The 22,935-nt window shown below is 46.5% G+C and overlaps 1 protein-coding gene across 1 annotated transcript in view; it reads left to right on the top strand.

The window, feature by feature from the left end:
* MYL4 (myosin light chain 4) overlaps nucleotides 1-14,340 on the top strand; it is a 28,882-nt gene extending 14,542 nt beyond the window's left edge. The window contains exons 3-6 of the mRNA XM_056863083.1: nucleotides 5,293-5,442; nucleotides 6,117-6,290; nucleotides 11,345-11,422; nucleotides 14,293-14,340. Coding sequence (XP_056719061.1) covers nucleotides 5,293-5,442; nucleotides 6,117-6,290; nucleotides 11,345-11,422; nucleotides 14,293-14,321 — 431 coding nt within the window. The 3' untranslated portion in view covers nucleotides 14,322-14,340. The remainder of the gene's footprint in view (nucleotides 1-5,292; nucleotides 5,443-6,116; nucleotides 6,291-11,344; nucleotides 11,423-14,292) is intronic.
* Nucleotides 14,341-22,935: the final 8,595 nt, after the last annotated feature.

The raw sequence follows: 22,935 nt of genomic DNA, 5'->3' as shown, positions 1-22,935 counted from the left end.
TGGCATTGAAGTCCCTCCCCTCCCTAAACCCTGCTCCAAAAATCTCAAGGTGTTTCCCAACCCTCCCCAATACTCCACCCCAAAAATCTCCAGGTATTTCCCAACCCGGAGGTGGCAACCCTAGATTGTAAGCCACTTTGAGACTCCTTACAGTAGAGAACAGCGGGGTATAAAAACAGCTCTTCTTCTTTGAAGTCCTTCCCCTCCCCAAAACCCACCCTCCTCAGGCTCCACCCCCAAAATCTCCAGGTATTTCCCAGAGTTGGCAACCCTAGTGTTTAATGCACCTCAAAATGCAGTACAGCATACAGCCCGGGGCAACAGGAAGAGCCATTGTGATGCAACATGTGACCTCCTCCACATGCAGATGACAGCAAAGTAGCATTGAGGTAGGGACTAAGAGATGCACCTCAGTGGAGCAGCTGATCTGATAGAGCTGAAACAATGGACGCATGGAGCATAGAACCCAGAGAAAGCCGGTCACTGCAGATGGTTTGAAAATGCCAAAATCAACCCCACCAACACGCCTTTCCAAGGCTTTCCATCAGGCTCAAGACAGTGCCTCTCTGCCCTCAAGGTCTTTGGCCCTGGGCACCAGTGCCGAGCCCTTTGCCTCCCTAGACAGCGGAGATGCATCCCTGAAAGATCTGATGCTGGAGATCAAGACAAAGGTGGACCAAACCACGAAGGTAGTGAATTCCTTTGATGGTAAGATCTCAGCTTTGAACTCACGTATGGACACCCTGGAAGGACTGGTTCACAGCCTAGCCCAGTCGCCTTCAGGGAACGTGACCACTTGGAAGGAGAAAGCGAAAGCAGGAGAGTGCCGGCAGGCTGTCGAAAACAAATGCCTCTGTGGCCAGGCCGGGCAGAAGACTAAAAAAGAAGTGCAGGCCCAGGCCCTGAGGATCTGTGGCTTGCCAGAAGAAGGAGAGGCCCACGACTTGGCAGCCTTCCTGGAGGAGTGGTTGCCAGACATCCTCAAGTTAGACCCGGAAGAAGACCCAGTTATGATTGAAAGAGCGTACAGGGTTGCTGGCAAAGAGCAGAAGGCAAGCAAATGCCTCTGCAGGGCTGTTGTGGCCTGGCCCTGGGGATTAAGGGATGCAGAGAGAATTTTGCAGCAAGTTGAGAAACTGAAAGCCATCATGTATAAAAACAAGCCAATTCTGATCTTTCCAGACAGGCCCAATATCAAAGGTAAAAGAAAGGTGTTGCATTGAAACTTGGATAGGAACTAGGAAGGTTCCCAGGTCCCTCCACCAGCGGGAAGTTTTTGGGGCAGAGCCTGAGGAGGGCAGGGTTTGGGAAGGGGAGGGACTTCAATGCCATAGAGTCCGATTGCCAAAGTGGCCATTTTCTCCAGATGAACTAATCTTTATCAGCTAGAAATTCTAGCTTTATCAGCTAGAAATCCGTTGTAATAGCAGGAGGTGTATCCTGCTAATACCTGGAGGTTTAGCAACCAAAATAAACACCTCTGCACTGCTACCGAAGGTAAGGAAGTTAGTGCAGGACTGGCTATCACATCAATGACAATTAAACCACATACACAGCACCCATGATATGACAACATGTATTGAGTGCAAGAAGACACAAGGTGAAACACATAGACTATATACAATGACTCATTAGGAAGTATCCCTTTGGGAACGGTTAACTCAGCTGAAATGTCTGTACAACTATGTTGGTGATATAATAAATCCTGCCATCGGAATTAAAAGATTGACAGTATACATAGTTGGCTTGCATCCCGACGGGGAGAACGAAACTGTTTTTGAAGTACAGGTGTATATTTTGAAATATCATATTGAACGGAACTGAAGAATATTGAAACGATCGTCTTCCTATTCACCTTGATATTTATGAAACTCTGAACACATTATTGTGTAACAACTTTGGAACTTTTTATCCAAGAGGACTATTGAAGTTATTACTGTACATCATTGTATATAGTCTATGTGTTTCACCTTGTGTCTTCTTGCACTCAATACATGTTGTCATATCATGGGTGCTGTGTATGTGGTTTAATTGTCATTGATGTGATAGCCAGTCCTGCAATACCTGGAGGTTGGCAACCCCAAGAATTAGGCTCCTGTGGATTTTAAAAATGCTTTTCCTTGCAACTGCTGTGTGACTGTAGGGAAAGTGAATTGGATCCAGGGATCCCCAACCCACCTTGCAAGAAAACGGAAAACAAAAATGTCATTTAGCCCTGAGAGGAGCTGGAAAGGGTCACTCAGTGGTAGAGAGGATTTATTAGGACAGGCATGGTCAGAGTCTCTGGCTCCTCCTCCTTGTGCCATGTGACTACCATCATGTGACCTTCTGTCACATGCTTGCACACGGGTGCCATACTGCCAACAGGAGGCTCAGAATTGGTCCTAGTCTAGAAATGGTGTTGATCAGGTTCAGATGCTTTTGAAAAATACGGCAACCACCAGAAAGAAATGCAATAAATAAATAAATAAAGCAGATGCAGGTAAGGAGTTGTAGACGATACAAAACCTGGTAACTAGAGGAGTAAGTGTACACATCAGGGGAAATTGTACTTTTCCAAAGCGCTTTCATATCTCAAAAAATGTTTGTTTCTGAATTTTATGTTTGATCATATATAGTTGCCATTATCAATGAAAAGGGACATTTTACACATTTTGTAGATTTCCCCCCAGCCTTTTTATCTACAGCGATCCATGCCTTGGTAATGCCCAGATAGGGTTGCCAGCTCCTGCATGGGAAATACCAGGAGATTTTGGGTACAGAATCTGAGGAGGGCGGGGTTTGAAGAGGGGAGGGACTTCAGTGCCATAGAGTCCAATTGTCAAAGCAGCCATTTTCTCCAGGGGAACTGATTTATATCGCCTGGAGATCAGTTGTAATAGCGGGAGATCTGCAGCCACCACCTGGAGGTTGGCAACCCTGTGCCCAGACTAGATTTCTGAAATGTGTCTGGCATCCTTTGAAGTCTTTGGAAACTTCATCTAGTCCAGGGGTGGGGAACCTTTTTTCCCACCAAGGGCCATTTGGATATTTATAACATCATTCGCGGGCCATACAAAATTATCAACTTAAAAATTAGCTGACCAAGCCCCAAGCAGGCAGCTGCCCCAGATGACCCCCCCCCCCCCCGTGCAGGCATCCAACCAGTGGCACACTTGCCCACCTGGTGGCACAGGATAGTCTGTTGCACCAGCCGGGCATAGCCGTCCAGCCACATGCTGGAGTTGCTGGATTCTACAGCTGGCTCCTGCTACCTCTGCTTGCAGGGATGAAATGAGGACACACTGGCTAAGAACTCACCCTCCCCACATTCTGGCCCTGCCCCCTTTAACCCCTCCATTGTTGGCTCTTCTGCCCCCAGCCCTCTTGTAGTACAGAGGGAATACGTTTCTCCACGGCTCGGGTGGGAAAGGGTTAACACAGTTCACTGGGCAGTCCTAGCAGCTCCATAGCTAACAACTCTTCTGCAAGGGGGAAAAAGGTTCCTTTTCTCAGCAAAACAAACTCAGATCCGCCCTTGAATAGAGGCTATTCCTGTCCGCGGGAGGGGGCGGATCGCCAGTCTTAGATCCTTCTGAGCTAGACATCTGTCAGGACCCAGGAAGGGCCAGACCAAACGATTTTGCGGGCCTTAAATGGCCCCCAGGCCTGATGCTCCCTACCCCTGATCTAGACCAATTTCAGCCCCTAGTCTACTCACCAGGCCGTGTTACATGGAACACAGTTCAACAATATTCAAAGAACTTCACTGGCTGCCAGGTTGTTCAACTGGGTATTCAAAGTGCAGGTTTTGACCACTGAAGCCCCAAAGGATCTGGAACCAGGCTGAAGGGCTGCCTTCTCCCATTCAAATCCGTCTGAAAGCAGAGATCCACAATGGAAGTCCTTTTCCAGGTTTCCCTACTGTGATTGTGCTTCATTTGTGGATGTTCCTCCTGGCCTCAACTTTTTGGTGCTGAAATTAGCACTTCAGTTGTTTGTAATGTGGTTTTATCATGATTGTAATCTGCCTCCCTTCTCTATTGAGCAGAACAGCAGTATGAGAATCAAAAGAAAATAGATAACATAGAATATTTTCAATATTTTTATTTTACATTATTTATAGTCCTTTCTCACAGGGACTCACAGCAGATTACACACAGTGAGTTGGTACAGTCAACAAAATGGGACATCCCTTTCCTTTTATCCAGTAAAAGCTCTATGATAAATCGATCTTGAGCAATGAATAGTTGTTATTAATCACTTATCCCTCAATAGACAAAAGGAATAAAAAATTTTTTTTCAACTGATCGAGTTCTTTTTGGATCCCTGTCGGCAAGCAGATACATGACTAGGTCATAAGAATATATATTAGAATGAACTGGCAAACACAGTGAAATATAACGCCTTCTAAGATAAAATGGGACATTCAATAACCAGTGCATTAGGATTTTAGAAGTCTGCAACCACCAGCAAGAACTGAAGCACTGCAGAAGTATTCACGTGACACATTTAGCGGTACAGAAGTTACATAAATAGGTTCCTACATGCAATTAGACACCCAGCTTCAAATGTAATCTCCTTTCCACAGAAATATTGATGCACACATGTGGCAGTTTTTAATACAGCAAATCCCTTTCCCAAGCTCTGCTGGGAACATGTGCATGCATGTGAAAGGCTATGCGTCAGAGCTTCCTTATGCGCTTAAGTGTTGGAGTAGCTCTGCATAAACACATGCCTCTTCTCACTTTAGAGCTCTGAGGGAACACTGGTGCATATGATGCCTACCTGGGTTATAAAATTGAATATTCCATAGGGGGTCAGAGTGTCAAATGGTGATGGGTCTCTCTCTCTCTCTCTCTCATATATTAACCTACTTCATAGGGTTGTCGTGAGAACAGTATGCAGGAGGAGAGACTTGTGTACAGTGCCCCAAGCTCATTAAAGAGGTGGCAGGATAAAAATGCAATAGATAACTGAAGAATTTGTTTTCACTTATAATTTGTGTTATATAAATTTCAAGGTTCTTATTAATAATAGTAGTAATAACTTAAGCCCCACCTTTTATCTTAAATAAGGACTTCCAAAATTACAAAACCATCTCTGAAAACAGGACATTTTTATTTAAATATTTGCATTCCTCACAGCTGTAATTCTCACAAGGATGTGCCTTCAGTTTAAAACTCTGTTTTGTTTTCCGTTCCACATTAGCAAAATGACATCAGCCAGGCACAAAACATTACCAACAAGGATCTTATCTCCTTCCTCTTGATGTTTGGCCAAAGAGCTAACTGCACGTTTCCCTCTGCACAGAGTTCAAGGAGGCCTTCATGCTCTTCGACAGGACCCCAACAGGAGAGATGAAGATCACTTACAGCCAGTGCGGGGATGTCATGCGAGCTCTCGGGCAGAATCCTACCAATGCCGAGGTTCTGAGGGTGCTGGGGAAACCAAAGCCAGAAGGCAAGTTGTGCTGAACTAGATGGACTGGGCCCTTCTCGCTGGCCAGGGGTGGTCTGAGGCTTGGGAGAGTCCAGGGTGAGGCCCCAGAAACCTCCCCCCCACACACACACACACACCTGGGCCCCCCACTGACCCCCTGCTGGGGCCAAGCAAGGGACAACCCTTACCCTGTGTGAGGTGGGTAGGGTTGCCAAACTCCAGGTTATGGCTGGAGATCTGCTATTACAGCTGACCTCCAAGATTGATAAGCAGAAGTTGCTAAAATTGCCCGTCTTCTATTTTCAGCCAGATTGAACCTCTGGGTGGGGTGTTGATGCTTCCTTACATATGTGTAAAGGCACATATGTGAACACTATTTGTTCTGAGGCAACAGAGATCAGTTTGCCTGGAGAAAATGGCTGCTTTGGAGGGTGGACTCTATGGCATTATACCCTGCAGAAGTCCTTCCCTTCCCCAAACCCCGCCTTCCTCAGGCTCCACCCCAAAATCTCCAGGTATTTCCCAACCCAGAGCTGGCAACCCTAGAGGTGGGTGGAAGAGCTCTCTCAGCCCCACCTAATTCACAAGGTGTCTGTTGGGGAGAGGAGAAGGGAAGGCGACTATAAGCCTCTTTGAGACTCCTGAAAAGATAGATAAAGGAGGGTATAAAAACCAACTCTTATTATTATGTTCAGAAATGAACACAAAGATGCTGGACTTTGAGACTTTCCTCCCAATGCTGCAACATGTTGCGCGATCCAAGGACCAGGGGACTTTTGAGGACTTCGTGGAAGGGCTACGTGTCTTCGACAAGGAAGGGAACGGCACCGTCATGGGGGCTGAATTGCGCCATGTGCTTGCTACTCTAGGTAAGAAAGAGAGCCAAATACAGCCATGGGTGATGGGAGGGGAACACATATCACTTCCTCCTCCAAGATCACCTTTTCCAGAATCCAGTTCGGAATAGTTGTTAAACTAGGATCTAGGAGACCTGTCTTCAAATCCAGCTCATTGGGTGACCTTGGGCCAATCATACTCTTTCAGGGCTAATTCACTTGTTACAGAGTCCTCACAGATTTTCGATCGGACATGGTCTGGCAGTTCCTTCCTCAGATGACGCTCAGTTCTCTCGTGCACTTTCAGCAGATCCCAGGGAGGCTGTAAAAACCATGAAAGGGTGCCTGGAGACAACTTTGGGATGGATGAGAGTTAACAAAATGAAAAGGAGTGCCCATTCCTGAGTTTTTGGCGGTTGGGGACAGCGTAGCCAAGTCGCTTCCACGGCGCCTCCAAAGCTGTTTTCCGACCGCCGAAAGGCTTTAAAAAGCCTTTTGGCGACTTTTTATTTTTTTAAATGGGCATTTTGCCCCATTGAGAACAGTGAAACAGGGCCTGCAAAAAAGCAGGCACAGCAACGCCATTCTCCCCGCCAGTGTGCCAGGCTCTAAGGAGACAGGAAGCTGCCTATGGGCAGCTCCACCCCCCAGGAACGCCCCCCAGGACGCCAGTGTGGGGCTTTGGCCGGTGGGACGCCGGCAGAATGTCCAGCCAGCATCCCTGGGCAGCTGGGAGACCAGCATCCGGGTTCCCCCACCAGCGTCTGAGCCCACCTGGATGGCGTAAGTGGGAGGAACAGCGGTGGCCCTCCCACTTACGCTGGCTTTTGGCCTCCAAAGGACTTTAGTCCTTGGAGGTCAGGAGTGGTCTGTTAATCCAGACAAAACAGAGGTGTTACTGGTGGGAGGATGGCCTAATCCAGGAACTGGGATGTCTCTTGCTCTGTATGGGGTTGCACTCCCTCTAAAGGAGCAGGTTTGAACCTTGAAGGTACCGCTGGACCTAGCCTTCTTGTTTGGCAAACAGCTGGCAGCGGTGGCCAGGGGCACCTTTCACCAGCTTTGGTTGGAGAGCTAGCAACAGCCCTTCCTGGGCAGAAAAGATCTTGCCACTGTGATGCCTGCCCTGGTAACATCTGGATTAGATTAATGCAGTGTGCTGTACATGGGACTGCCCTTGAAGACTCTTTGGAAGCGTCACTGGGTTCAGAATGCTGCGACTAGAGTGCTGACTGGAGTGGCTTGTAGGGCCCATATCACTCCAGCTTTGTCTCATCTATAACTGGCTCCCAATTTCTTTCCTGTCCCAATTCAAGGTGCTAGTAATGACCTTCAAAGCCCTATGGGGCCAACATACCTGAAGGACCACCTACTCTCATATGAACCTACACAACCACTCTGGTCATCTTTGGAGGCCCTGCTTCGAATGCCTTCACCATCTGAGTGTAGATGGGTGGCAATATGAGAAAGGGCCTTCTTATTCATAGCACCAAAACTCTGGAACTCTCTTCCTCCGGGAGTTTCATCCGCCTCCCTCTATTGTTGTCTTTTGCCAGCATGTGAAGACTTTTTTGTTTAATCCAGCATTCTTTCCCTAACACTTATTAGCCCTCCTTCTTGTTTGTGTGTTTATATGTGTTTAGTTCAATCGTTTTAAACATTTTTATATAGTTGCATTTTAAAAGCTGTTTTTAATATGTGACCTTTTTGGACATTGAGGTTTTTAATGTGTGACACTTTTGGGGGTGCCTTGGGGACCCTAACTTGGTTTGAAAGGCTGCATAGAAATGATTTAAATGGGGACCCTAACTTGGTTTGAAAGGCTGCATAGAAATGATTTAAATACCTAAAAATTACCTAAAAATAATATGTGTGTCTGATTGTTATCAATTATGTATTTTTATAATTGTTATTTTATGTACATTGCAAGCCGCCTTGAATTCCACACAGTAGAAAGACAGCGATTTAATGTTTCAAGCAAATAAATTCGGAGTGGGGCTATGGTGCAGGGGGTTTCAGGTTCCCACCCTCGGTGTGGTTTTCCTGATCTGAAATGGACCCAGGGAGCCGCTGTACTGATTGGCAAGACTTGCGTTTCAACAACAGGGCAGTTGCGGGCTGGGAAAATGGCCCAGGGAAGGCTGCGGGCTGGGAAAATGGCCCAGGGGAGGCTGAAGCTCCCCCCGCCCCGTATCACAGTCTCAGTCTGAATAGCACATGCTCTCATGTGGGAATTAACTTCCCAGCATAGAACTCCCAGCACAAGTTTGATTGAAAGTCCTTGCAGCAACCACCTGGAGAGCAGGAGGACTCTGTAACATGTGAATCAGCCCTTTAGCCTCACGGGGTGGTTGTGAGGATAAACTGGCAAAAGGAGAGCCAAACACACTGCCTTGAGCTCTTTAGAGGGCAGGTGGGATAAAAATGGAGCGATAGAAAAAAAGTTGGCATCCAAGGGGCAAATAGTGATTGGGGGGTGGGCATTTGAGGGCAGGAAGATGACTGACGGAGCAGAGGCTTAAGCCCTGTGTACCACACAGCCAGCCTGGTCTAGTGGTTAAGAGCGGTGGCTTGGAGTGGTGGACTCTGATCTGGAGGACCGGGTATGATTCCCCACTCCTCCACATGACCAGCAGAGGATAATCTGGTGAACTGGATTTGTTTCCCTGCTCCTCCACATGAAGCCAGCTGGGTGACCTTGGGCTGGCCACGGTTCTCTAAGAGCTCTCTCAGCCCCAGCCCCACCTACCTCACAGGCTGTCTGTTGTGGGGAGGGGAAGGGGAAGTGATTGTAAGCTGGTTTGATTCTTCATTAAGTGGTAGAGAAAGTCAGCCTATAAAAACCAACTCTTCTTCTTCTTCTTCACACTCCCATAAGTGGGGTTTTATCTGGCTGATATTTGTTAAGATGCATACTTTGGTTTTTATTTTATTGGCCTTCCCCCCGTCCAGAGAAAAGTGAGGCAGCAGTGTTTTAAATAATATATATGCTGCCTTTCCAGATGGTTAAAGAACGCCATCAATTTATGAAGATGCTTTAGGGATTCCATAAACCACCTTTGGTGCCATCTTGTGGAAAGAGCCTCTTAAAGGAATCACTTTCCATTCAAGCTTCTCTTTTGCCTCCTGTTACAGGAACAGTGGTGGGGGGTTGAGGGTTCCCCCTTCCCCATTTGAGTGTCTTCTCTAACTAAGATGCCCCTGGTATAAAGAAGAGCGTTCCAGATACATTTTACCCTTGTTAAAGGGCGACAGAGAGCTCTCAGATTCAGCAGTACTGCAGCTGCTTTTGGAAGGGGAAAAAGAACAAGTTACAGTAGCCACAGCTGGGTTTTGTGCAATAGCTCTTAAAATTCGCCCTCTAAAGATTTCCATAAAGACGAGCTCAGTTTTAACGTAAGGAGGAAAGTTAAATCCAATTTGTCGAACTTGTACTGCATTTTGTACTTTTTAATTAAGTTCTTTTAAATAGTTTTATTAAGTTTTTTTAAAACAACAAAACCCGCGGTGTCGCAACAAAATTTCCTCCCTCTTCCTTTATTAGGCCCCCTTTTAGAGGTAAGAACAGGTTTTAATGAAACAGAGTAAATTTTCTCTTCAATGCCCCAACAGAGATAATAAAACAAGTGGCCAGGTCTTGCAGACGGGTGTATCATCAGAAAGGCCAATTGAGTCACACTTTTACCCCGGAGCAGGATAGGGCCTTATGGTCTTAATAGGCAGTCCTTTTAGAATTAATATCTGTTTGTTTGTTAAGAAGTGCGTGAGTTCTAAATAATAGTGGGTTTGTATATTTTATATGGGGAAAACGGGACGTTGTAGAGTTTTAAAGTTTGAGTTGAATTGGTCTTTTGACAGCAATAAATGATTTTGACTTTTTGAGTGTCTTCTCTGGGTTGGCTACCCATCCCTCGTCTCAATTTACAACCTGCCTGCCTTCCTCTGAAAAAGATAGCACCAAGCTCTGGTCAAGGCAGAGTGAGCATTAAATCCGCCCCCCTGCCCACCTCATTGGACATGTACCTGAAAGGGGAAAGGAGGGCTCTTTGTCTTAGAAGATCTCACCCTTCCAGTCTCATTCAAGTTCCCGTCCTGGTGCTCCGGCAATTTCTGCTTTTTGAATTGCCCCCCCCCCACCCGACAGCCATCATTAACCACACTGATAAATTGCTGAACATTTCTGACATGTGTTGTTGTTGATTCGTGTAAAGCCAAACTCTGGCTAATACGCATGTAGTCATGAAAGCCACGTACAAAGGGTGATGGATTACAAGTGCTGGGAGACTCAAAGGCCAAGCAGTATGAACAATATAAGCACCTCTTTTTTTTGTACGCTAGCCATTTTTATTAAAATAGTAATACAATGCAAATTTTAGTTGCGTACAGTAATTATTATTTATATTATATTTTCAAGCTACTAAAAGGTCATTAACATTTTAAATATATTCTCTAATGTTTAAGGGGCCCCACTTCATTAGGGGCCCACAGGGCCCACTTGCCATTGGGCAAGCTGACATCCTGGCCAGTCTGCCACTGGCCTTGCCTGCACCTAAAGCGAATGGCATGAAATCCAGTTCCCCCTGTCAATCTACAACACCCGGGAGATCTGATGGATGCAGATGTGGAACCGGATCTGCAGGGATAAAGAGGCTGCAGCCAGCAATGCGGGAGCCCCACTCCGGTCCCCCCATAAACATTGCTCAGGCACTATTGCTCAGGCCACCCGGACACTCCTAGGGCCGGGGACCACCAAAAGATTGTTATTAGCTGAACGAAGAGTCCTCCGGGGAACATACCAGGAGAGGCGGTCCCGTAGATACGAAGGTCCCAGACCGTGTAAGGCTTTAAAGGTAATAACCAGCACCTTGAATCTGACCCGATATTCCAGCTGGAGCCAGTGCAGCTGTTTAAGCACTGGCGTTGATATGAGCCAGCGACGGGGACCCAGTAAGCAGCCTTGCTGCGGCATTTTGTACCAGCTGGAGTTTTCCAAATGCCTGACTGTGCACAGTCCATTCAGAGCTGAGTCAAAGCTCTGAAGAGCAAATCTGCCCTGCCAAAGCATAATGTCCAGCTTTTGCTCCTAGGGGAGAAGATGACGGAGAGTGAAGTCGAACAGCTAATGGCAGGGCAGGAAGATGCCAACGGCTGTATCAACTATGAAGGTAAAAGAAATCTCTTCTTGTCATGAATGTTTGCATTGCTGATGGTTTATGTCCCAGAATACGCAGGCCCTTTCCCATTGGAAACTGCCGCTCAACATGCGAACATTTATACTCAGCCAACTTAGGGTTGCCAACCTCCAGGTGGGGCCTGGAGAGCTCCCAGAATTACAACTGATTTTCAGACCACAGTTCAACTCCCCAGGAGCAAATGGCTGCTTGGGAGGGTGGTCTCTATGGTATTGTATTCTGCTGAGGACCCTGCCCTCCCCCAGGCACCACTTCCAAATCTCCAGGAATTTTCCAGCCCAGAGTTGGTAACTCTACACTGGAGAATCCAGAACTAGTTTGGCTGTGGTTTCCTTCAAGACCCCTGACAAAGAGAACCCAAGAGTTGCTCATCCTGTAATCCTGAGCCAAAAAGGAGTTGGGTAGCCATGGAGCTGCCAAGGACAGAGTGTGGAGCACATGTCCAGGGCCCCTGGCTCACAAGCTCAACAGGGTGGCTTCACAAATGGAGCAGCTTTACTCTAGAAAGTATACGTCAACCACCTAAAGAGAGGCCCCTGTAAGACCAAAGTCTGAAATTACCCAGCTGCACCCACTGCATCTTTATCAATATGGTCATGGACCAGCACAAATCACAGCAAAATTCTAAACAGGTAAAATTACCCGGCTGCATCCCTCTGGGGCAGAGTGCCCTTTTTAAAATATTTATTTATTTATCAAATTTATAACCTGCCCTCATCCCCAGCAATAACAATAATTAAAACATAAATACATCCAGTATATAAACCCCATACATCCTTAAAACCATAATCATTAAAACCATTAAAATCCTACTCAGATGGCCGTAACTAAACCTAGGTGCCACAGCAACAAATGTCAGCAGATCAGCCCTCCAGATTTCAAGATGGGGGCGGGATGGGGAGGCCAGTAAAGATGGATCTTGCAGCTGTCCTCAGTTATAGGCCTGGCAGAATAGCTCCGTTTTACAACCCCTGCGTAACTCCTTAAGGTCTCGCAGTCCCCTAATGTTACCAGGAAGACTATTCCACCAGGCCAGGGCCAGGGCCAAAAAAGCCCTGGCCCTTGTTGAGGACAGCTGCACATTCTTCGGGCCAGGGACCACCAGTAGATTACTATTCACAGATCGTAAAGCTCTGTGGGGGGTCCCGCAGGAGAGGCGGTCCCGCAGGTACGATGGTCCCAAACCGTGTAAGGCTTTTGAAAGGCAGTGTCCATAGGTGTCCATGGGTGTCCATGATTAGACACCCGCTATTTTCCATCTCAGCCAGGGGGGAGGGAGCAAAGCAAAGAGGAGCAGGGCCAGTTCTCCTGCCAGGCCACCCAAGCAACCCTTTGGGGTGGCACAGTGAGGAGGGTGGATGGTGATACATCATGTGGGATCAGCGTGCTGGGCGCAGCTTGTTCGGTGGGTCAGGAGGTGACTGGCATCCTCTCCTGAGCCAACGGCAGCACGGTCCCAGGAGGGAATGGAAGCATCTTGTTTGAGGTGACAGGTTACCCTGAACCATCCCTGGATAGGAACAGTGGAAATTTACTGACAGCCCAGCTGGCAGTGTAAACAGCGCGGGGCTTAGCTGCTTAACGTTTCTGGTGGGGTAAGCACTGGTGTGAATGCATCTTCAGTTGTGGCCCATTGCAGTCAGAGGTTGTTTATGCTTGGGTACTTTGCCCCGGTCTGTCTCGGTTGTTCCTTGGAGTTATGCATGAGTTTTCCGTCCATTAGAGGTGACCTTGCTGCCAGCCCTCACAAATCCCAAGACTTCCTGTTCCTCTGTTAACCCAATTCTTCCCTCTCCCCTGAGCTCAGCCCGGGAGAAATCCCCGTGCATAAACCAAACCTCGGAACACACAAGCTTAGTTTCTCTCACAGCCAATTACAAAGCAGCAGGTAGGGGGCGGGGATTCAAATGCTTCCTGGGAGCACTTTCTGAACAGAAGAAAGGCTTTTTAAAACCGAGGCTTGGATTTCTCCCCCCTCCCTTTCAGATTGCTCCATTTTTTGTTCTTAAAAAAGGTAAAGGTGACGTCACATCCTGACATTTACTAGGCAGACTATGTTTACAGGGTGCTTTGCCATTGCTTTCCCCAATCGTCTACACTTTACCCCCAGCAAGCTGAGTATTCGTTCTTAAAATGCTTTTTTATGTGGCAATTGGGTTAGGGGGGGGGGCGTTCTCTCACAGTAAGCACTACAAAGTAAGCCAATTACTTTGTAAGCAGCATTTCAAGGGGCGGGGACTTGATTTGAGCTTGGAGACTGCTGGTGCATAGATTCCCAACAGGAAAGTGTGGGTCAAGCAAGCAACAAACATCAGGTAAAATTCCCATGCGTCAAATAACCACGGTGTGTGCCACCCCCCAACTTCACCATGGTCTTGGGTTGTTTCCTACCCACCCATTTCCATCTGGAACATGAAGTACTGACCTCAACTGAAGATATACCATGGAGTGGCGTGAGAATGAAGCTCCAGTCAAAATCCTTGTGGGAACCAGCTGGGCTTTTGTCCACACTTGCACTGAAGTCTGCTTTCCTGCTGTACTGAGGGCCAAGCAGGCATTCCCCACCCGGCCCCTGCCTTTATGTGCCCTGTGACTACGAGGTCCCTGATACGTGGCTTGCTTTAGTGGCCTGTATTTTCAGAAGCTGTAGCTCATTTTGCGGGCAGCTTTTGCGCTCGGCTGTGGTGGTGCGCTGCAGACCAGACCGCGTGAGATGATCGTCGAAGGTTCGGAAAGATGCCTTCTCCCCTTGGCTTGCAGTGGATGAGGTGGTGATCAGCTCTGATTTGGTGATGATTAGTTGATAACACGCCATATAAAAACCCCTCTCTTTCTGTCCTCAGCTTTTGTCAAGCACATCATGTCTGGTTAAAGCTGGAATCTTCAACGTGAGTCTTTCCACCTTTCCTTGTTTGGATCAGCCCGAACAGTGTGTGTGTGTGTGGCTTGCAAACAACATGTGCAGTTACCAGAAATGAGGGGGGAAACCATGTGAATGTTTGTGCTAGAAATGTAGACATTGTAATACAGGTTTTATGCACTATTGGTGGTTCTGTTACAAAGCAGCGGTGTGACACAGAACAGTGGAAACAGCAGAAGAGAAGACTGGAAATAATTCACCAAGAGAACTCTTAGGTATTTTTGGTAGGTTGCTCGGGAGGTTTAATAAACAGGTTCCTTTTTGGAAGCTTAAAGACTACTATAAGAAGTTTTTCTCGTAGCATAAACTTTTTGTGGACTAGAGCCCACTTTGTCAGATGCACAAAACACTTGTTTGGTTTTGTTGCAACAGGCTAGCACGCCGGTTGCCCTGGAGTTATTTCCCTGGAAGGATTAGTTGCAGAGGAAAAAGTAGGGTTAGGGAGGCGGGCATGGCTGCATGGTAGAGCATCTGCTTTGCCTGCTAGAAAGTCCCACGTTCAACCCTCAACATCTCCAGTTAGAAGGACCCGGCAGTAGGTGACACAAAAGACCTCTACCTGAGACCCTGGAGAGCTGCTGCCAGTCCAAGTAGATAGTATGGACCTTGATGGACCAAGGGTCTGTTTTAATATAAGGCAGCTTCATGTGTTCATTCTTGCTGAACATTCTATCATTGGTCAAATGTAGAAACAGCAATGAGACTGGAGGTGCTTGCAGTTTTAACCAAAAGAGAGATAAATTGGGGACGTTTGAGGACTTACTGAAGAGGGGAAATCCTGCTAGCCCCCCTCCCCTCTTCCTCTATGTGCCCAGCCCCATTCCTTCCTTTTCTCTATTTACACTGTGCCCCCCTCCCCTAGTCTTATTTCTCCCTCTCCTAGTTAATTTTAAAAAATAATAATTAACACAGCACAACACATATGACATAACATTTCATACTCCCAGCTACAGGGGGGAAAAACCCAACGCAGCATTAAAATGTTTATTTAGTTTATTTAGAGTCCTCCTTTCTCACTTAGACTCAAGGCAGATTTCAGAGAAAGGAAAGGGGGAAATGTATCCATATGGCAAACAATGAACACTGCAGTAGGACTCAGAATACAAAATGCAATGACTGTGTGAACAACAATGAGAACAGCAAACTGCCTAAGGCAAGGTGTAGCGGGAGCATAGCAGAAAGTGAGATTACAAGGTATAAGACAATGCTGTAAAAACAGGTGTTTTGGAAGTAAATTGCATCTGTCCCCCAACTAGGATTGCCAGCTCTAGGTTGGGAAATAACTGGAGATTTTGGGGGTGGAGCCTGAGGCGGCAAGGTTTGGGGAGAAAAGGGACTTGAATGGGGTATAAAGCCATAGAGTCCACCTTCCAAAGCGGCCATTTTCTCTAGGTGAACTGATCGCTGCTGCCTGGAGATCAGTTGTAATCTGGCCTCTGGCCAGATGTCAGAAGTGACAGCAAACTGAACCTCTTTCGCAGCGACTGAACTAGCTGCCCGTTAGCTTCCAGGCCTCACTCAAAGTTCTGCTTCTATCTGAAAAAGCCCTCCACGTACCTTAGGGTTCACCTCTCCTCATATGAGCTGTTTGTGTTTGTGTTGTGTGACGTATGGACATCTACGACAAGGAATGTAGATGTCTCTGCAATCCTTCTGAGGTTCTGGAGCTCCTGCCCTCTTGCGGCTCTTCATGAAGACATGAAGCTACCTTATACTGAACCAGACCCTTGGTCCATCAAAGTCAGTATTGTCTACTCAGACCGGCAGCGGCTCTCCTCAGGCTGAGGTTTTTCTCATCACCTATTTGCCTAGTCCCTTTAACCAGAGTTGCTGGGTATTGAACCTGGGACCTTCTGCATGCCAAGCAGATGTTCTGTCACTGAGCCACAGCGCCTTCCCTCTTCAGAGAGGCTTCCCTGTTCTGAACGGCGTAGAGCTGCTGAATAGTAATGAGATTCTGTGTTATTTGCTGCTGTAAATTGTACCATTGTACCAGTTGCTGTTATAGGCTGTTTATGTTTTAGCGGTGTTTTATTGCTTCGATTGGCAACGGAACCTGTCTGAAGCATTGGAGAGGCAGGATACAAGGGTTTTGAATTGCTGTATTGTCAGCTTGTCCTTTGGTTTATAAAAAATTTCAGGGGAACAACTAGTCCTTGACTGCACTGCGCTAAAATTGTCATCTACTTTTCTTCCAGGTACGTGGGGGAGTGCAGAGGTTCCATTCCGCAAGAATTTCTTACCCCGTAACCCTTCTTCCACCCTTGAAATCTGCAGGAGATGCCTCTGCCAAAGGAATCTGTATTACTATACTGAAACAGCCTCTGTATATAAAAGAATGCACACTCCTGCATCAGTATTAAATCTGACTTTATTATATTTGCTTCCTTTCTTGCCTTCTGTATCAGTTGAGCCATTCAAATTAAAACACACACACTCACACGTGTTTTGTTCACACAAGTCTTTGTTTAGCTTTTGTACAGTTGATAGATGCTATTTTTCTTAAAGTCTTCCCCAACACTTTGAGGATCACCCCTTTTTCCTGAATGTCACATAGAACACAACAGGTCCCTTAATTCGAAGTGTCTACATGGCACCTCCTTATTTTTGGAATGAAAATAAGCTTTTCTGTATGTGTTGCCAAGTGAATGATGCTACACTGAAAAATCTGCACATTGGAGTCTTCATACATTCATCTCTGTTTATTTAAAAAGAAAGTTTCTAACCCTCATAGTTACAGAAGGAAAAGGTTTCTGTGACTATTAAAGAGTAAGAATCCCTCTCCTTTTCCTGAACTAACCCAGAAGGCTTATTTGCTTATTGCTGTTCGCTTATTGCTTTTCCCTTTCTCGCATCCTGGAGTCATCTCACTCAAAGATATGGACAGGAGTAGAAAATCTGAGAACAGTTCCTAAACTTGAAGTATTTTCCCCACCTTTTACCTGTTTTAAAATAAAAGTATCACTCTGGGGTAGTAGGGGGGTAGTTGTGAATTTCCTTCATTGTGCAGGGGGTTGGACTAGATGACCCTGGTGGTCCCTTCCAGCTCTTTGAGTCTACGATTCTAACTGAGATTACAAACCCAACAATGGCTCTGGATTGGGGGAGGGGGTTGCACTGCCGGTGCCGAGGCCACATATATAATGGTCACACAAGTTACTTTTATAGGAGGAACAGGATGTCCCTGCCTCCTCCCCTTCCACTGTAGCCCACAGATCTCCCCAAATTGCTCCTCCTGGAGGGCAGGTGAGAAACGGCACTAGAGGCAAACTGGGGGTCTGCAGCAGTAAGAGGGAATTATTGGCAGAAATCACCCCCTTTCATTAACAGAAAATGGCTGCAACCCAATGAGAAGAAGAGTTGGTTTTTATATGCCGACTTTCTCTGCCACTTAAGGGAGAATCAAACCGGCTCACAATCACTTTCCCTTCCCCTTCCCACAACAGTCACCCTGTGAGGTAGGTGGGGCTGAGAGTGTGTGACTAGCCCAAGGTCACCCAGCTGGCTTCGTGTGTAGGAATGGGGAAACAAATCCAGTTCACCAGATTAGCCTCCGCCGCTCATGTGGAGGAGTGGGGAATCAAATCCGGTTCTCCACCGCTCCAAACCACCGCTCTTATCCACTACACCATGAGGCTGATTTTACACATGCCTCTTAAAGCAACTGTCTTTGTAGAAGTACCCACAGGACATGAGTCGGGGGGGGGGGCTTCCCCCAGTCCTTCCCCACTGCTTGTGCACAGGCAGGCTTGGCATAAGGCCACACTTGAAACAAACAGAATGGGGGAGGGCTTCCCAATCCCTGTAATGACCTGTTGTGCTGATATAGAAAACAAAAACAGGCACAGTACCCCTTGGAGTCCCATGGTTTAGGGTAACCTTTGGAACCCCATGGGAACGCAGGCACATATTTGGGGGGATTCACTTTAGGCAGGAACAAGACTTTGTTCTCCTGTGTAAGTTGGTTGCTGGTAACATTTGTTTGGGGACCTCTGGTAGACATAGGGATGCCAGCTCTGGGTTGGGAAACACTTGGGGATTTGGGGTGGAGCCTGGGGAGGGCAGAAATTGGGGAGGGAAGGAACCTCTTTCCCGCAAGGCACTTAGTGGAACTAGGCAGGACTTGCAAAATCAGGGTTTTTTTAAAATGAAGACCAGAGTCCTGTCTCCAAATTCAGAGGCACTCTGTCTGTTTAACAGTTCCATTCTGTTTGGGTTCAATAAACACGCTGTGTCCAGATCTGCAATTTCATGAATGCCGCATGGATGCAGTTGGCGAGCGCATCTCCCGCTTCAGAGACGTGGCAAAAAGTATCACACACCAAAAAGCACGACTGAAACACGGAGCAAGCCCGAGACATACGAGCCCCTTTAAAAAAATGTTAGACCAATATATTTGACAAAGTGGATTCCAGTCTGTGAAATGTTATTCTGCCATCAGTCTTTAGGGTGGCAGAAGACTCCTTTTTGGGTACGGCCAGTAAAGGTACAATGTTTCAGTACATGGAAAATGGATTTTTATCCTTGGTAGTATTCCTATACTATATATCCATATAGTATAGGATCTACTGCTATGCTTGATTGTAAGTAAAAATCACCAGCAGGTACCAACATGGGAGGGAAGGCAGCATGGTATAATCTGGTCTAGTCAGATCTCGGAAGCTAAGTAGGGTAACTGCTTGGAGGGGAGACCACCAAAGAAGGCTCTGCAGAGGAAGGCAAAGGAATGGCAAACCACCTCTGGTTCTCACTTGCCTTGAAAGGCCCTTGCTGGGGTCACGTTAAGTCAGCTGTGATTTGACAGCACTTTAGATACACACACAAATGTCAACACTTCCACCCTGAGAATTTTGTAGAAGTGGAAGAGTATGACACAGTTATTGTTGCAGGCCTCTCTTTACCTGTATACAACAATCTCCCCTGCCCCAACTACTGATAGCAGAAGGGTCTAGAGTAGTGGTTCCCAAACTGTGCTCCACGGAGCACTTGGTGCTCTGCAAAACATCCAGTGCTCCATGAAGAGATTGGAAAGGAAAACTACTACTGTCATTCGGTTTCGTGTACAGGTGCCAGGTGAAAATTAGTGCTCTGTGACGAATTTCTCTCCTGGTAAGTGCTCCATGACTCAAAAAAAGTTTGGGAACCACTGTCTAGAGGGCCCTTTGGGTGACAGCAGCACAGCCTCAACACAGCCAACCCACTGTGAAGCTATCTACAAATTGCACCGCCAGGCTGATCTGCTAGATGGTCTCTCCCAAGGGGCGGGTGGTCTTACGCCCACACAGCATGTTTTATAAAAGGGCCCCTGTTGACATCAGCTGTCCTCCCTTTCATCAGAATCACCCATCACAGCTGGAGAGGGGAGCTAGAAATAGACCTTTAATCTAGGTGAATCCTCCCAGGACAATGGCCAGTGCCAGCCTGTTGCCTTTTAAAGTTATGCCGCATTTTCTTTCTTAGCTCTGAGGCCAGGGTATGGGGGGGGTGGGGGTAGTGAAGAGAAGTAAAAATAGCTCACCCTTCCAAGGAGAACCTATGGTGGTATTTCTGCTGTCTGAAAGAAAGCCCTTCATACCAAAGATGGTTTGGATGGTGGAGGCTTCAATGCTGTCTGGAGGCGAAAAAGGGCTGAGGACTTTGGGACAGTCTAATTTGGCTTCCAACAGTGCCATCATTCATGTGCTGTGTGTCATTCAAACTTTGATATTGCCTTGGGACAGTCACTGTAAAATCTGACTCCACAAATGCCTGCTTCTTCTGTGATCTTCACTACCAGGGATACCTTTCCCACAGTTATTTTTTCCTCCAATATCACACATGCCAACCTACTTAGCAGGATTTACATCAAGGCCACTTTTCAGAATGGTGACCCCTCCCTTCTCCTCCCGCTTTCCCAGAAGCAGTAATTTATAAATGTAGTCAAAAAGGGCAAGAGTCCAGTAGCACCTTAAAGACTAACAAAAATATTTTCTGGTAGGGTATGAGCTTTCGTGAGCCACAGCTCACTTCTTCAGATACCAAGAAGTGAGCTGTGGCTCACGAAAGCTCATACCCTACCAGAAAATATTTTTGTTAGTCTTTAAGGTGCTACTGGACTCTTGCCCTTTTTGACTACTGCAAACAGACTAACACGGCTACCCACTGTAATTTATAAATGGTGTACGTGAGCACAGACAGTGCAATTTTTAAAAGAAACATCTGACCCACCCTCAGGACTGAGAGATCACCATAGCTCAGTTATTACAAGAGCAGTTAACTGATCTGTTTGCCCCCATAATAAAACCCAGTTTTGCCAAAGCGGCCGTTTTCTCCAGTTGAACTGATCTGTCGCCTGGAGATCAGTTGTAATAGTGGGAGATCTCCAGCCACCAACTGGAGGTTGGCAACCCTACTCTGATACTCAGCCCATATTTGCAAGTATAGTAAGCTTCTGTTTCTGGAGCACAGTTCAGATAACCCATAGGGTGCAAGTATGAGTTGCCAAGAGCAGGGAAATATAGTTAATTTTAAATAGTAAATATAGAAATGGTGTGTGCGTATATAGACGGCGCGATTTTAAAAAGAAACATCTGACCCACCCTCGGGACTTGGAGAAAATTGCCGCTTTGGCAATTGGACTCTATGGCACTGACGTCCCTCCCCTCCCCAAACCCCGCCCTCCTCAGGCTCCGCCCCAAAAATCTCCAGGTATTTCCCAATCCGGAGCCGTAATGCCCAGATATAAGGGCTGGTATAAAATACTGTGTACTCATACGCACACACATGGAAGCTTTGGGGAAGTTGGCATCTGGGAGCCATGAACCAACAAATCATGCTCTCTGCCTGGTACGGCCTCTCACCAGTAGAGAGCTCTGAATTACCTTCATCCTTAGGAATGTGTTTTCTACTTCCAAAATCACAAGACCTACTTCCAAGATCACTTGCTTAGAGACAGCCTTCGGCCAAGATCTATAGGTTATGCAAATTAGAGTGAAGTAGACATTTAATGTGCATTGGTGCTTTTGTGTATCAATCTGCTTGTCAGCAGCCACGGGCCTGCCCCATGCGAATGCATAAATGATACTGACTTTCCTTTGTTTCTCGGGTGAGTAACTCTGCATCTTATTTGTGGGTTATTTCACCCCAGGGTCTCTGTTTAGCTAAATCAGTGGTTCCCAACATTTTTTTGACCAGGGACCACTAGGACTTTTTTGTTCAGTGCAGGGACCCCAAGGTTCAAAATAAAAATTCTGAGAATTTGAAAATAAACTTTAATCATAACTGTTAGTTAAACATTAAGCTTAGAATAATATTTGAATATATATATTTATAATAGAGAACTTTTAATTGAAAATATTGATTTATTATGGGTTTATAACTTTGTTTCGCGGACCTTAATTTAGTTCTCGCGGTTGGGAACCAGTGAGCTAAATAAAGAACTGTTGCTTTTACCCTCCTCCTAGTTGTCTTTATTGGACTCTATAAGACCACCAGGGCACTTCAGAGCTGGCAACCTAACTTAGAATATCTCTTCTCCTGCCTTTTACAGGAAGACAGCTTCCAGTTTACGTGAAAACCATATACATCAACGTGAACTGTATGTGTGTGTATGTACGCAATTCAAAATAGTAGACGACTGCAATAAAATTGTCAGCAGGAATAAAACGAGCTCAGTAGAAAACCCAGTAATTTTTTTAAAAATATTTTTTTTATTATTTTTCAAAAAATATCAAACAAAAATTCAACAATAGTATAAAATCAAGAATATATTGACTTCCCCTACCCTCCCTCCCTCCATCTCATAATGAATTAGTGGCCTCTTTTGTATAAAATTCTAATCCTAATATTTTTGTTAGTCTTTAAGGTGCTACTGGACTCTTGCCCTTTTTAATCCTAATATTATTATCGATACCAATTAATCTCTTTAACATAATTATTCTTCAATAAAGGAGAAATTAACAAGAGGAAAAAAGATAATAAAAGAAAAAAGTTAATAAATCTAACTAGTAATAAATGGATCAGAGCAATAGAGAATAATTAATTACTTCCATTAAACATTAATTATTTTATAAATCCTCCATTTCTCCCAGCCCCCCAGTAATTTTTTATTTTTTTTTTAAAGCAGGGAACTGAAGCCACATTTACCTTCTCAGTCCCCTTTCGGGTCTCTTCGGTAATTTCCGTCAGGAAACGCATCACTTCGGCCGTTTCCGCGACGGCAGATTCGCCATATCCGTTCGCCCCCCCCCCAAGCGCTCGGCTCGTTCCGTCGAAAGCGTTGGCTCCTCCCCTACTCGGACGAAGGCGAGGTCGGGCCTTCGGGCCGTTCCGGCAACGAGCGGAAGGCGAGGCTTCGCCTTCGGGTCCCTTCGCCCCTTTCCGTCAGCGCTCGGGAAGACTCGGCTCCTGACGGGCCGGGGCCTTCCTTCCCTTTCCCTTCCCTCCTTCACGGCCCCGTTAACGGTCGCCGCCAGTTCAAATGAGTCCGGGTCCCGGCCGCCGCGTCACCCACTGAGGCGGAGTCTGAGCCTGTCAGGAGGAGGAGGAGGAGGGGGGAGAGGAGAGAGAAGGGGGCGGCCTCCCCCCC

Source organism: Euleptes europaea, chromosome 18 (assembly GCF_029931775.1).
Source record: "Euleptes europaea isolate rEulEur1 chromosome 18, rEulEur1.hap1, whole genome shotgun sequence".
NCBI classification, from domain to species: domain Eukaryota; kingdom Metazoa; phylum Chordata; class Lepidosauria; order Squamata; family Sphaerodactylidae; genus Euleptes; species Euleptes europaea.
The sequence above is the reverse complement of the archived record's forward strand: the minus strand, read 5'-3'. Positions and strand labels throughout refer to the sequence as shown.